General features: G+C 41.2%; 2 protein-coding genes across 3 annotated transcripts in view; one reads left to right on the top strand and one right to left on the bottom strand.

The window, feature by feature from the left end:
- The window catches only part of sbf2 (SET binding factor 2), a 128,385-nt gene extending 121,939 nt beyond the window's left edge, over positions 1–6,446 (bottom strand). For both annotated transcript variants that reach the window (XM_050043650.1, XM_050043659.1), the window contains exon 1: positions 6,303–6,446. In XM_050043650.1, the coding sequence (XP_049899607.1) occupies positions 6,303–6,357 (55 nt within the window). In that variant the 5' untranslated portion in view covers positions 6,358–6,446. The remainder of the gene's footprint in view (positions 1–6,302) is intronic.
- A 5,001-nt stretch (positions 6,447–11,447) lies between these two features.
- Positions 11,448–13,913, top strand: adma (adrenomedullin a). Its single transcript, XM_050045156.1, has 4 exons — positions 11,448–11,570; positions 12,154–12,256; positions 12,401–12,526; positions 12,670–13,913. The coding sequence occupies exons 2-4, from the start codon at positions 12,162–12,164 to the stop codon at positions 12,971–12,973; spliced, it is 525 nt and encodes a 174-aa protein (XP_049901113.1). The 5' UTR covers positions 11,448–11,570; positions 12,154–12,161; the 3' UTR covers positions 12,974–13,913.
- The last annotated feature ends 518 nt before the right edge of the window (positions 13,914–14,431 follow it).

Raw genomic sequence — 14,431 nt, 5'->3', positions numbered from 1 at the left:
AACCTAACTGAGAATTATGGCAGTCGAGTCGGATTTGGATCCAGGTTAGGTTTGGTGGGACGTTCAGGGTGACAGCAGGGGTACGAGGGTGAGAATGTCAGGGTAAGCCAATCAGAGATAGGACAAGGCAGAGCAAGGCGGGCGGCGGGCCATTCCTTCACTATCCTAGGATTTGCAATTCACGCACTGGAGAGCAGCGTGAAAGCAAGCAAATGCTCCCTCTGCGGCTACATCTTGGCGACTGAAACATCCCCAGATGTGTCCACTACAGACTGACTGACAAAAAACCCAAATAGGGGACGTTGGTAGTGTAGTGGATAGTGCCAGCGCCCCATGTACAGAGGCATTGCCTCGCTGCAGTGGCCGTGGGTTCGAATCCGGCTTGCAGCCCTTTGCTGCATGTCAGTCCCCACTCTCTCTCTGTCTCCCCATTTCACACTCTGTCCTGTCATTAAAGGCAAAAAGCCCACAAAAATAATCTTTAAAAAAAACAAAAAAAAACAAAAAGAGTATGACAGAACAATGGTGACTTTTCTTGGTTCGCAGAGAACAGCAGAATGACAGAAGTAAAAATTGATAATAATACCCTTTATTACACTCAAATTAACATATGTGTGTTCTTTTTTAAACACGGGAGTACATGCCTTTCAGTGTGTGTATTACTATTTTTTTTTATTTCTGGTGTGTCACGCTCAACGTCACAGACAGGCCAGAAAACAGTCTAGTAAACAGCAGACAGCAGCATGGAGGCCACTGAAAATGTTACGGTGGTTACTTGTTTTGTATATCTCCTACTTTTTCAGTCTCTTTCTCAAACTCGGAGTAGACTACATTTTGAATGATGTTTGAGCGCTGCTTGGACAGAGACAGACAGTATTTTCTTTTGGCCTGTCATTGCATTGCAGTGCCAAAGTGGCTAAAATTAGCACGTCCACCCGGGTGTTGTATTTCCATCGCTGCTAATCAGAGGTGAAACCAATAAATACCTGTGAATACTGCGGACTCGTTTGACCCGAACTGAATGCTCATTGTAACCTGCAGATAATGAGTGTTGAAACCGTTGCACTTATTCAGAGTTGATAAATCAATATCTTTGAAAACACTTATGCAGATTCTTGTACTTTCAGATAGCCCTTTGCATTGGAATCTTAAACTTGTTCCAATCACAACTATGTGTACGCAATACATGCAAGATTAAACATAGAAAAAATACATACACTACATTGTGAATTATGGATTTCAACTACAGATGTTAATCTTATTCTGAAAGAACTGTGCAAACAACAACGTGTTTATGTTACCACAGATAAAACAAAACAAAACAGAGTACACAACTTGAATAACTAATGATTTAGAGAACCAAGCACAACATATGGCAGCACTTCAAGATCTGGCATCTACAACCCGAAATCAACATCTCCAGCTGCTGGAAGAGCCAGTCTCTAAAGCCAGTGTATGCAAACAATATTTACTTCATGGCATTATTTTGCCAAATTTAGTACTTACTAAGTTAACAGATGGCCTTAAGCCATCACCTTTGCATAAATAAACAGCTGTCAAATAAAATCTTGGACTTATTAACAGGGGGTAAATGCTTTGTTGAAACTTGTTTACGCCACATATTTTTAGACAAAGGCTCAAAGAGTTTATAAATACAAATGTGCAGCCTCTTGATACAGGTCCCAGGCAACTTCCTAAACAACATTCTGAACTTGCGAAAACTTTCTGGCTTGTAAACCAAGCTCTAGTTATGAGAAATGTGTCATTTCATTTACACTGAACAAATTACAAAGCATAGACTCTCGCGCAAGTTAAGAACCCCGGATTTAATTTCATGTTGCAATCTGAAAATACTGCAGGAAAAAGCTTAGTATTTCACGCAGTCAGGAACATGGAGCTAAACTGTGCATGCATTCCCTGAAATGAGGAGACCTTGGTTAATCTCCGGAGCCAGCGAAAAGCCAACAGATGTGTGATCGTAAGTCAAACGGCACTTGAAGGTAATCACAAGGATCCGGTAAATAAAACTATGAACCCCACATGATGCAGACCAACACAAGCTTGAAAACCACTTAATAGCCAGGAATGAAAGAGACTTATGATAGAGTTACTGTAAGCGTACAAGTTTAGGGAAACAACCATCAAAACAAACCACAGAAACACCAACATGCGCTGTTTCCAAAGTATTTCCAACAAGATGCATAAGTAAGTAAAAATAGCTGACAAGAACATGAACCTTTTCAGGGGTTCAAAGTTTGGTTTTGTTGTTTAAAAGAAAGGCATGTTATTTTGCCAAAGCGCTTCCCTTGTGGGTGTGCCAAGAGAGCCAGCACAAAAACAAACACTCTTTGAGAATTTGTAACAGAAAGTCAATTCATGAAGGTTTCGGGGGATTAAAACCTAGCACAGATTCATTCTTGGTACAACTATTACAATAATGCGTGAATGGCATTTATGCATTCAATCTGTTGAAGAAATTACTCCACATCTGCAAAGCCTGCATACTTGCATCTCTACCGATACACATCTTTTGACAATATCACACAGCCAAAAGATATCTGCAGATGGAAATATTTTGCGCTTGATCATTTGCAAGTATTATTTTTGTTATTTTGCATGATCGTGCCATGTTACATAAGACCTTCCCCAAATCCAGACCAGAAAATCCAGACCAGAAAGTCACACAAAGTAGCGATTAGGCACCATGTCTGTGAAACACATTCCAAGAGCAGTTTGATTCAATAAAAGTGATGATATCCATCCAATAAACTGTTTGAGAAAAGCAGCTGGGCAAATTCCTCTTTTTCACTTGGCAAATTACAATTTATGGTGAACAGCACGCCAGACAGTATATAACCCCCCTGCCAATAAAGAGAAACAGCGTCCTGCTGCAAAAGGAAAATACAGGATACAGTGCAGGTTTAATACAGACTGCATCCATCTAAACCAGCGATTTCACATTCCAACATTATTCATGAAAATAATTCCAAGGTTTGTGGCTCATGACATTAGCCCCCAGGGACGCAGACTCTGATCAGATTTCTTACGGAGGAATCAGCCTCTCAGGTCATGTTCTCTTTTATCATACTCACCAGCGCATATTAATGTTCACATATGTGGAACACTAATATGACAAACAGCATCCCTGCCATTGATTTTAAGGTCAACGATAAGCTATAGAATTAGACGTTGCCCTACTTTTACTTTTTTTTCTCGTTTGTTTTATGTCACCTCGGTCTGTTAAACCAGGCACAATAATTTGACCACTAGTTATGAGCTTTTCAGTATTTATTTTTAAATAGGTCACCAGACTCACAATGAACATTTCATAAGTGTTCTTGCTGGAGAAATATACTCAGGAATTGTTCTCATGGGACCAATGTCTTTGGAAGGAAAATATCAATATAAGGAGGTCAATGAAACTGGGTCATGCAATTAAGGTATAAACAAAATTTAGAGAGGAACTTAAACACACACTTCTTTATAATGTTTCTTTATACTTTTTAGTGATCTTCATTGGTGCAACGTCAGGCCTGCTGTACTGTCTGCACACCAAGCTTCAATACCACTAATGCTATACTGACTAGTTACATGCCAGGTTTGTCTTGTTTTAGAAGGTCCAGTGTGTAGGATTTAGGGGGTATGACAAGTAAGATGAGCTGTTTATATCTACATAGAGACATACTTCTCTTCCACGGAGTCTGTCATGTTGCACTGCCATGTTTTTACTGTTACCCAGAATGGACAAACCAAACACTGGCTCCAGATGGGGCCATTTGTGTTTTAGCATCTGTCACCGAAGTTAGCAGCCCCTCTGTGACATGTTGAATCAGAAAAACATTTTCTTTTTTTAACCTGAAACTGATTAATTCAGTGTTTTTACTGGTTTAAATCAGTGGGTCTGTTTGTTTTGAAGAGGAGGAGACCTCTGCAGATAATTTAGCTCACTGTGAAAACCTTCTGAATGCCTGGATCAGAAAAAAGTTAGCACAGTTAGTAGGTGCTAAGCTTGCATGGTTGGAAAAACACTGATTTATAACATAAAACTGTTTTTTTTTTTCAGTGTCTTTACTGGTTTTAAACTCCTGGTCAATTTGTTTTGGAGAGGAAGAGACCTCTGTGAATAATTCCCAGACATGGTAAAAACCTCCTGAACAATGAACACTGAAGGAATTATAACCAGTAGAAGTTTCAGCTGGTTGCCATCTGCAATCCTCACTGCACTCTACCTAAATCTTACACAATGCTCCTTTACAACACTCCATTTCCTGTCTGAACAGTTAAAATTAGACTTTATTAATATGCATTGATCCAGAATTTACAGGGACTGATTTACTTTTTACAGTGTAATTCTGATTCACTGCAAATTGGAACTGAGCCTATTCCTCAACAGATTGCATGCTTAGCGTTATTTCCAACTGATCCATGCATAGTAATCTAACAATGAGAACTGGGTCAGGCCAGTGGAGCAAAAGCCAGCGCATGCTGCGCAGGAGGCTTGCTGATGACCCAGGTAGGGATTCCTGGTTTGAATTAACAAGCAAGGTGGACAGAAAAAATCTGCTGTCTAGACAGCCTGCTGCAAGTTACTGTGAGCAAACTGGTTTCTATAAGCCAACTTCACTGGGCACAGGCTCTGAATAGTTAGAGAAATAAACAGTCGTCATTCTGTTTTCCTCTGTATTTCAAATCTAAAAGTCATTTCCTTTTTCCAGTTCTGAGAAAATCACTCCCACTTGCAAACAAGGGCTCTTCTGCAGGGCTCTAACCCAAACCAACAACTGATACGCTACATTACACTCAGCAAAACATAATAAACGCAGACAAATACAATTCAATAAGGAGTGGTGTCCTCCAGAGAGGCTTAGATGTGGATGAGACATATGCTTGTCGCAGCACCCTATCAACCACAATCTGAAATGGCAGACTTTTATTGCTCTCTCTGCTATCAACTTCATCCTCATCAGCAGGCCAGTGGAGAACAAACTAAACTCAGGGTCCTTGTGTCTTATTGTGGTTGAGACTGTTTAAATGTGAATCCATTCAGACTCTCATGGTGACGCCAGGAACATTTTGTCCCTGGAGCTCAAAAAATTCATTTGTCGGTTGGCGCTGGGATGCACAGAGCTGATGAAAGACAATTTTTAACCTATTGTGCATAGCAAGCTATGGTGACTAAGAGGATTCAGCTGCTCTGGCCCTTCTTTTGACACACATGGCGCTGGATGGATGCCACTGCAAGAGGCTAGGAACTTTAATTTGTTCCCTTATGGCAGATTAACTGAATATTTTTACTTTCTGCAGCAGGATCCTCAGAAGTGGATGAGCAGCAATAAATTGCATAAGTTTGAGGCATTTACAAAGCATAATTTATCATCCGGGAACATGGAAAATTAGAAATGTGAGGATTCAACATCTGTGCGATGCCAAAAGGTTTTCATCTACTTATCTATTAATGCTTAGAAATGTGTGCAAAGCTGTTGCCTTGGATGAAAAGAATGTGAGGCTGGACCTGAGGCATAACATGTGAGAGGAAGCATGGGGAGCTCCCAGTGAGGGACAACAGTGGAGATGAGGGAAGAGGATCTGGCTGAGCACAAGGACTGCCTTCCCTCGCAGCTGTGTAACGTTACGCCCATCGTGAAAAAAGTTGAGCACTCTTCCGGCGAAAACAAATATAACACAACAAATCATTGACAAGTGTGTGCAGTCTGCAGCGGGTTAAAAATAGACCCGAAAAAAGAGCGTGCAGGATGGGAAGGTGGGAGCAAGACCACCGCTGCCAGCGAAACAAAAATGCAAAACATGGATGCAAACAGTGGCTACATACACCAATCCTCACCTCGCTTGTGTCTGCAACACAAATATGATCGAGGCGGCGGAAGATTTGGATTTATAGGGTGTTTGTGGGCTTTAATCAGCAAGTGTGTCTCACTATTTGGCAGTGAAAGCAGCCCCCGGACCTGACAGCAGCACGATCAACAGGGACAGGATGTGACAGATTTTGAATCCATGAAAAGTTTCGATTGATCCAACTCAAATATCGCAACCTGTAGGGTGTAAACTTAAACTGGTGATTTGCCATCAGGCGTGTGCTTGATCTGTAAACACATGCCCGCCGGGTGATCCTCACTATCTGGCCGGGTTATTAGTATAAAAACAGAAAGTGTTTCCAGTCTCGCCTGGTAGCTGTGTGGCTAAGCTAAGCGCAAAGCTATCTAGCATCAACATCATCACACATTGACTGACGGCCTGGACACAAACCTCAGCCCCTGAGAGCCGCCCCGCCGCCAAAAACTTACCGGCTTTCTCCTGATCGTATCCCACGACAATAAAATAGTCAGCAAATCTAGCCATGTCTGCTGCTTTTCCCGAGATATACCAACACAATTCAGCATTTTTCCTGCTTCCAAAGCACAGCCATGTTTGACAGAAGGAGTGTCACTGCGCTTGCGTGCAGGAGAGGGAGACATCCATGGGCGTGGGCCCTGGAGCTTACAAATACAGCTCTGTGTCCCAACAGAGCCCCCCTTTTGGCTCCAAGCAGGGGTCCACAAGTTTTTTCTTTATACAAGGGGCAGCCACCACACCAGAATAATACTGTAGTTTACTGTAAATGTGGGAAATATATAGAGATCTACAGTGGCAAGCATGTAATCATAACAGTGAGTACTGCCTGGTTATTGCAATAGGAGGGAATTAGTCCAGAGATGGGACCAAGTCATTGTTCTGCAAGCCACAAGTCTTAAGTCTTTGCACTCAAGTCCCAAGTCAAGACAGGCAAGTCCAAGTCCAAGTCAAGTCCTATACATTTAAATCTGAGTCCTTAACAAGCCATAATGCACTACTCACCAACTATAATGCTATTCAAAAAATATAGTAAAAATAATATATTAAATAAACAATTATGACACCACTTATCACCCACTTACAATGGACCCATCTAACCCTAAAGGCACACAAGATGGGTCAACGACTCACATGTGACTGAAACAGCTCTGAAACTCAGAGCTCATATGACCTTAGCGACTGTAAGGGTTCACACCCACACAGAGTTTAAAGCCTGCAACTCCACACCAGTCTGTTAGAACTGAAGAGGCCATTTGGATGAGAGGCAAAGCATCTTCAGGAAGTCCAGTTGCCTACGATATAGCACTTATGATTACCATGACCTGGACGACTGAGAATCTTCACTGACGACAATTATGAGTGCTTTTTTAAAAACTGTATTTTTTCATTAAAACAAGTGCAACTGAACTTAAAGGTCCAGTGTGTAGGATTTAGGGGCATCTATTGGCAGAAATTGTATATAATATGATAACTATGTTTTGATTAGATCATAATCACCCCAAAAATAAGACTTCTTGTGTTTTTGTTACTTTAGAAGAAGCTGTTTCTTTTGGGTCCTCTTCCACAGAGTCTACCATGTTGTTTCTACAGTAGCCCAGAATGAACAAATCAAACACTGGCTCTAGTAAGGACCATTCAGGTTTTTGCATTAACCACATGCGAGAAGTTTCAGCTTTGCAACTCCACCAGTAGGTGTCACTAAATCCCACATACTGGACCTTTAATCATAAAAAAGTAGTGCTGGCATTGTACTTTCATATTGCTATTAACTAGTGCCACAACAGATTGAATTTTGTATGGTCTTATCCTGTCTATACATTTTTCCTCCCAAAGTTACTGGGGAAAATATCAAGTATTTTCAAGTCCAAAGGCTCAAGTACAAGTGAAGTCATGAGTCATTGGTGTAAAATTCCAAGTCAAGCTGTAAGTCTTTTTTGATTTTGTTTAGTTGTGTCTAAAGTCATTAAATTTGTGACTCGAACATGGGTGGATTATGAAACAATGGGCCCTTGGGCACAGACATGCAAAAGGCCCAAGACCTCTGCTACACATGAGCAAGACACACAGACTTTGTGATAGTTTTGCATCTGCTTGTAGTCATTATGTATCTTTTCGTGTGTCTCTTTGTGGTCATTTTGTGTCTCCTTGTGTGAGTTTTGTGTCTCTTTGAGGTCATTTTGTGTCTTTTTTGGTCATTTTGTGTCTCTTTGAGGTTTTTTTGCGAATTTTGTAGTTTTTTTTTTGTCTATTTGATGTTCCTTTGCATCTCTTTGTGGTCTTGTGTCTCTTTATGGTTATTTTGAGTCTTTTTCTAGTCAGTACGTGTCTGAGTGACACTTTGCAGGGGATGGCCACGGGGAGGCCCTAACACTTTTGGCCCCTGGGCCTGTGCCCATTAGGCATGTTCACTAATCCATCCATGAACTTGAGTCTGACTCGAGTCCAAGTCATGCGACTTGATTCCACACCTCTGGAAATTACAACTTCTCTGGCGTTGCTGGAGACTCCCTGGGAGCTTTCCAAGAACTGCCGGATGTCCAAAACTACAGTTTGAAAGGAGCTGCCCCGACGTATTATCCAGGGTGATGGAAAAACACTCATATAACACGTAAATGAAATAGCAACTTTGACAGAGTAACGTAGAATATTTGCATGTCATATTCAGCAGGTTAAATAGTAATACATTCATTTTCTATAGGCTACTTGCTGCCCTCTTTTTTCAGTATGATAATTTTGATTTATCACAAGCATTTAGTGCCAGGGACACTTCAGTAGTGGAAATATTTGTCCTCAACTTTAACTGCAAACCAATCACTAGTCACGTGTGGCCTTAATACAAAAAATACCAGTTATATCAAAACACACAACAACAAAAAAAGATTCATTTTATCCTCTTAATATGACAAAGCTGCTCCACATGCAACAATAAAATGATCAGGGGTTATTCCATGGACTCACATATTTGTGTGTGCCTTTTTACCCCATGCTTAATGCTTCAATTTTGTGGTGAGTGCTACAAAAGAAAAATCATTAGTGGTGCTGTCACAGACAATGTTCTTTTTTTAAAGTTGCTCCATTAAGCTAAGCGTGGTTGTGCCTTGGACATACAGTGTGAGAGGCAGGATAAACTCCTGTGGTTAGTGCAAAAATATTGCATATTTATAAAAACAGGAACAGGAACAGCGCATGGAAATCAGTGCTCTAGCTAATGAGTGTGAGAGGAACGCACAAACCGCCGTCACTCTCGACAATAGCAGGAACACCGCAAGCAATTTCCACTGCGTTTTCTCTCACTCTTCATCTCTCCAGTTGTTTTCTTTGTCTCTCCCTCTTTCTTTCTATTCCACTTATTGAGGTAGTCAAATAGTTGAACCGAAGCCAAAACAAGAAGAAACACAGACCAGGCGTTCACATAGTGTTTATAATTGCACAAGAATGACGTGAAAATCACAGGATCTGGAACAAAACATTTTTTCAGGTGACAAACATTTCTAGTTTAATTACAGCATGATAATTATTATGAATCATATGTCAAATTTGTGCCTTTGGGGTTGACACCCTCTTTTCCTGGCACACTTGTCATTAGTTGCTCAGGTTTCCTGTCACGCATACCTGCCCGTATCAGCATAAGGTCGTACAAAAATTGACAGTCATCCTACGATAGGGACTTCATGGAGGACAAGCAAAAGATTTCTATATAAGGAGCCAAAAAGCAACAGCAGAATTTTGTTGTCATGATTGCACAATCTCCTGTTGTAAACTAAACTAAGGGGATTACTTATCTGCCGGAGGCAATTATCATTACAAAGTGCTTACAAAACATTTTCTGGTTTACAGCACATGTGTTTGACATTTATGTATTCTTTGAGCTGGGTCGCAAATACCCTCAGGAAGGTTCTGTGTCAGGGACTTAAACAATGAGATATGAATTATGGGATGCTGAAATGCTTGAGCGGAATGTCACGTGTTAAGTTTTTCTGAAATTATGTTGAAAGAACTCGAGGGACTGTTGTTCCTCTTCATCGAAACTGAAACAAAAAAACTGTAAACTGAAAGCATTACTTAGTCCAACACCCGACAAAACAAATTTACACCACACCTTGTGGAAAGTTAGTGGAATTTCTACACTGATAAAACCAAATGACTCTTCTCTGGTATTTACAGCATTTCACTCTGTAAGGGAGTATGATTTTAATGTTAATGGCATCACATATTCAGTGCGCTCATCTCACACACAAATCCACACTCGTTGTCAGCCAGATGTGGGCTGTGATAAACAAAAAGTTGTAACTTCCTTAATGTGCTATTTGTGATGGTATTTTCTGTTCATGTATCCCCCTGAGGACTTATTATACACATCTGCATCATGAACAGCACCGACAGGGGTATTACTTTGAGCCTTACAGACTAAACATCAATAAAAACCAGAGGAAGACATATCTTTCTCTCTGGATGTGGACAAAGAGTGGCCATGTAAAATGTGCTGCCTGCAGGTTCAGAGTGACTCACTGCACTGACCATCCCATGATGTGTGAGGTTGAGACATACAGGCAGACTTGATGGCTCCCCCATTATCACCTAATAGAGTCCTGTGTTTGCATTCCTGATGCAAAAAGTGAAGTCATATTACGTATAATTTATAACAGCAACAAATCATAACTATTTTAAAAAATGTCTAAGCCAATATTGTTCATAGATCACAGATTGTTGCTCAAGTTCATCTTCTGACTCTGGATTTATTTTTAGGTTAATTGTAAAATTCCACTTCGCGTTTATCCAAATATCAAAATAAATGACATGGTAAGTCCAGAGTCAAATATTTGCCTTGTACAAACAAATACAATGAGTATATTGTGTTTATAGTTGGGCATACGGTCTATATTTAATCAGTTACTCAATGCTTGTCTTTTTCCACATCTCAAATTCATCACCCAGTGTACTTTCAAAGCTGACATGGAACCTTACTGCGTCAGGGAGTGCCGTGAAAAGCAGACTGTGGACACATTCCTTAAATTTTATTTTACACAATTAGCCAGGTTGGACTGAAAGGAATCTTAACAAAAACTATAACTAACTGACCCTAAAGTTCAAATAAACAAGATGAATGTTTGAACCTTCTCCTTTGTGATTTTTTAGATTCCTAATACCTCTCCTTATAGAGAGCAGCCGGCTGAGATGAACACTTTGTACTCTTGGTGCCACAGTGAGTGTATTATGTGACTTACATAACTCGTGCTAATTGATTGTTGCCATTATATATAGAAATAAAACAAACAACATTTTATGAGAATTGTACATTTAGTGGATATATCATTTATACTGAGCTGAGGAAAAGTTAATGTCTTGACTCAACACTGAAAACAGGATACAGTGGCTGCACTGCACTGCACTTACTCTATCACTATTTTCTTTTATCATTTTAATTAATCATTTTTGATCTTTTCACTTTGTTGCGTTGTTGTACTTAATGAGCAGCAGCGCAGCAGCAGTGTGCTGGATGGGGTGGGGGAAAAGGATGAGAGACTGTGTGTGTCAGTCAATGAGCCCCTCCCACCTCCTGTATAAAGGCTCCCAGTCTGGTGTGTAGGAGCTATTAGCAGAGTGACACAGCTGCCTTACAGAACTAGTGGCAATTTCAAGAAACCTGTGGAGTACTCTTTTACAGCTGACTCTACAACAAGAACTTTTTTTCATCCAACTGAATTACCAGAGAATTACAGGTATGTGCACTTTATTTTAAAGCAGATATTGCTGTGATTTGCTGTGCTTCCAGCTGATGGCTCTATCCTTGCTTTTTTGAGGTCGGGGCACAAGTGTAGAGACAAGGACAGGTTATCTGTCTGGTTATATAAGCTGTTTAGCTCTTAATGTGTGCGTCTGTTAGAGAATTGCCTTCAAGGTGTAAAGCATCTGCTGGAGGCAGTGCATCTAATGGTTGCAATTGATTTTCTTGTTTTATTTGATAAGGTAACTGGGTTGAAGAGCACTTTAGTTTTTAAGCTGAGCCTATTTTGGACTCCTCATTGGTAGACTGTCCTTCACATTATTGGCCAGGGGCCCAAAGCATGGTTGCAGGTTTACTTAACCGAGCAAATCTGACCTTAGCTTAACTTTTTAAATAAATGAATGATAAGTGCAAATAACTTGGCTTTTGGACTCTTGTGTAAGCAAGTGCCAGTGTGGCATTCAGGGGAGCAGGAAAAAGTTTTACATGCATTGAGGGACAGTAGGGAATTCACTGAGTTAAATATCAATTTATAGCATAAATAAGTAACTAATAAGTGTCTTCCCTTCTCTCCACAGGAGTCAAAATGCAATTGATCTTCCAGTCCTTCCTCTCCTGCTGTCTGTTGGCGACAGTAGCACACTGTGTGGAACTTGAAGTGAACCCGGAGTTGAGAAAAAGGTGAGTTACCTGAAGAGTAATTCATTCAATAATCATTTTCGTTTGATATAACATGTGACTGTCTGGCAAGTGAGGGACAGCTGTTGCCTGTCTATTGAATAATCTTCCTAAGACTAATGGACTTTTTTTTTTTTCCTCTTCCAGGCTAAGCATATGGCTAGGGAGCAGACTGAGACGGGATCTTGACAGTGTATCAGTACAGAGGACAGCAGAGTCTGACAGCTTTGTCAGACCAGAAGATATCAGGGATACTTTGCTGCCACATTCCAGGTAAGACACTATCCATGCAATCATAACATTCTGCTAGTCATTAAAAAGGAATACAAAATCTAAGCAGAGAATTCTCAGCAATTAACAACTAAGCAGTGAACACCATGGATTAATGTTCTCTCCTCTCTCCCTCTGTCCTCCAGCACTCACATCAATGTCCGAACCAAGAGGTCTAAAAACTCAGCCAGCCAGTCAAGAAGACAAGGTTGTTCGCTGGGCACCTGCACAGTGCATGACCTCGCACACCGCCTGCACCAGCTCAACAACAAGTTGAAGATCGGGAGCGCCCCTGTTGACAAGATCAGCCCTCAGGGATACGGCCGGAGGCGTCGGTCTCTCCCAGCGCACAGAGTCACACTGAGGCTAGAGCAGGGCAGGCTGAGGCCCGTGTGGAGCATAAATGAGTCACAAGTTCACAAGCTTGAGGCTCTCCTCAGACGGACATGAGCGGGATTTTGCAAGAAGAGTTGGGAACAAAAGCGAGGGAGTTAGTGTCCTCTCTCTGTTCTAAAATTCTCGAAATGCCTCAGACTTCTGCCAAGTGTTTCCCGGCACATTTTTTTCTAGGCATGAGAACTGAGTCAGAGCAAGACTGGCTGCACTGAGTTTCTCTAGAGGCTGAATCTTGCAGCTCAGCGATGCCGAGCGTGCAAACAACTGCAGCTGGCGCACAGACACTGGATGGCACGGCGTGGAGAGAACTACAGGTGCTGCTCTCTGCTTGGCAGGGGGAAAGGAAGAGTGCTATTAGCTGGCAAAGTGGACACATCCTCTGGCTTAAAGAGGGAACTCTCTTCTAACATTCTGGGACTTTACACATTTCTTCCTCAAGGCCAGGACTTTGATAAGTGCTATCCTCTAAGGATTATACCACCATGTTCCAAACTGTCAGTACTTGTCTGCACTTTTCCATTTGGACTTAAAGTCGAATGAATCATCAGGAAAAGACATCTTCATCACAATGCCAAACAGGAAGATAGGCTACAGAGCTCTGAAGCTCTCAGTTTATATCAAGTTTTGGACACTGTATAAGGGATTCTGTGAGATATGTGCCAGTCCACAATGGATTGAAATATACTTGAAATTGTTGTTGTTTGTACAAAAACATGTGCAATCTATATTTGTTTTTATTGCAGGTATATGTATATATGAATTCCTTTATTTAAATATTATATAGAGGTTACATTAAAGTACTTATGCAGATAGAACTATTTTTGTACAGGAAGAAATATATATATGGGCATTGTAGCTAAGTGTCATTATTCTTTTGCAAACTGTGGTAATAGGATATGTGTTTTATATGTATATTATATATTTGTAAATGTGTTCTATTTTATTTGTTTCAAAGCAATTACATTGTTATTCAATAAACATTTTGCATACAAAATCTAGACCGTCGTCCAGACCTCCTTTGCTCATGACTCTTGTAAATTGAAAGTGGCATTCTATTGTCTGAAGCGCACTGCTACAGCAAGACACAGAGCACCTGGTCTCTGTTAAGTGATTACAGGGTCTCATTAGAGCCTCCCCTCCTCTTACTACATTCCCCCTGTTATGACGCCCCCCTTTCCCCTCAGAAAAAGGGCAGACAGGGTGCCAGGCACATTCCTGCTTGGTTCAGCTCATATTTGTTGGCTCACCCCACACCACAGAGCAGCCCTAAAGCCATCAGAGGAGGCTGAGGCTTTAGCTCCATCTGTATTCAATGGTAGACGGTTGGGACACGAGAGGGCCGATGCAGGGGGTTCCGGTCTAACATTCTTGAGAGAGCATCAGAAGAACTGCTCCAAGAAAGCACTGATCGTGACCCTTACATTCAAGCAGACCCCTGTGACTCAGCAGCAGTGAAAGGCTGCAGACCTCTAAACTTGACACATTTTCACCCCCTCACACCCCCCCCCCCCC

Source organism: Epinephelus moara, chromosome 1 (genome assembly GCF_006386435.1).
Source record: "Epinephelus moara isolate mb chromosome 1, YSFRI_EMoa_1.0, whole genome shotgun sequence".
NCBI lineage: Eukaryota > Metazoa > Chordata > Actinopteri > Perciformes > Serranidae > Epinephelus > Epinephelus moara.
Note: the sequence above shows the minus strand (reverse complement) of the source record. Positions and strands in the feature narration are given on the sequence as shown.

Excerpts from the sequence above, each read along its gene's own strand:
- adma (XM_050045156.1), top strand. The coding sequence starts at position 12,162 with ATGCAATTGATCTTCCAGTCCTTCCTCTCCTGCTGTCTGTTGGCGACA. Across the intron at positions 12,257-12,400 it reads AACCCGGAGTTGAGAAAAAG|GCTAAGCATATGGCTAGGGA; the intron begins GTGAGTTACCTG and ends TTCCTCTTCCAG. Across the intron at positions 12,527-12,669 it reads ACTTTGCTGCCACATTCCAG|CACTCACATCAATGTCCGAA; the intron begins GTAAGACACTAT and ends TCTGTCCTCCAG.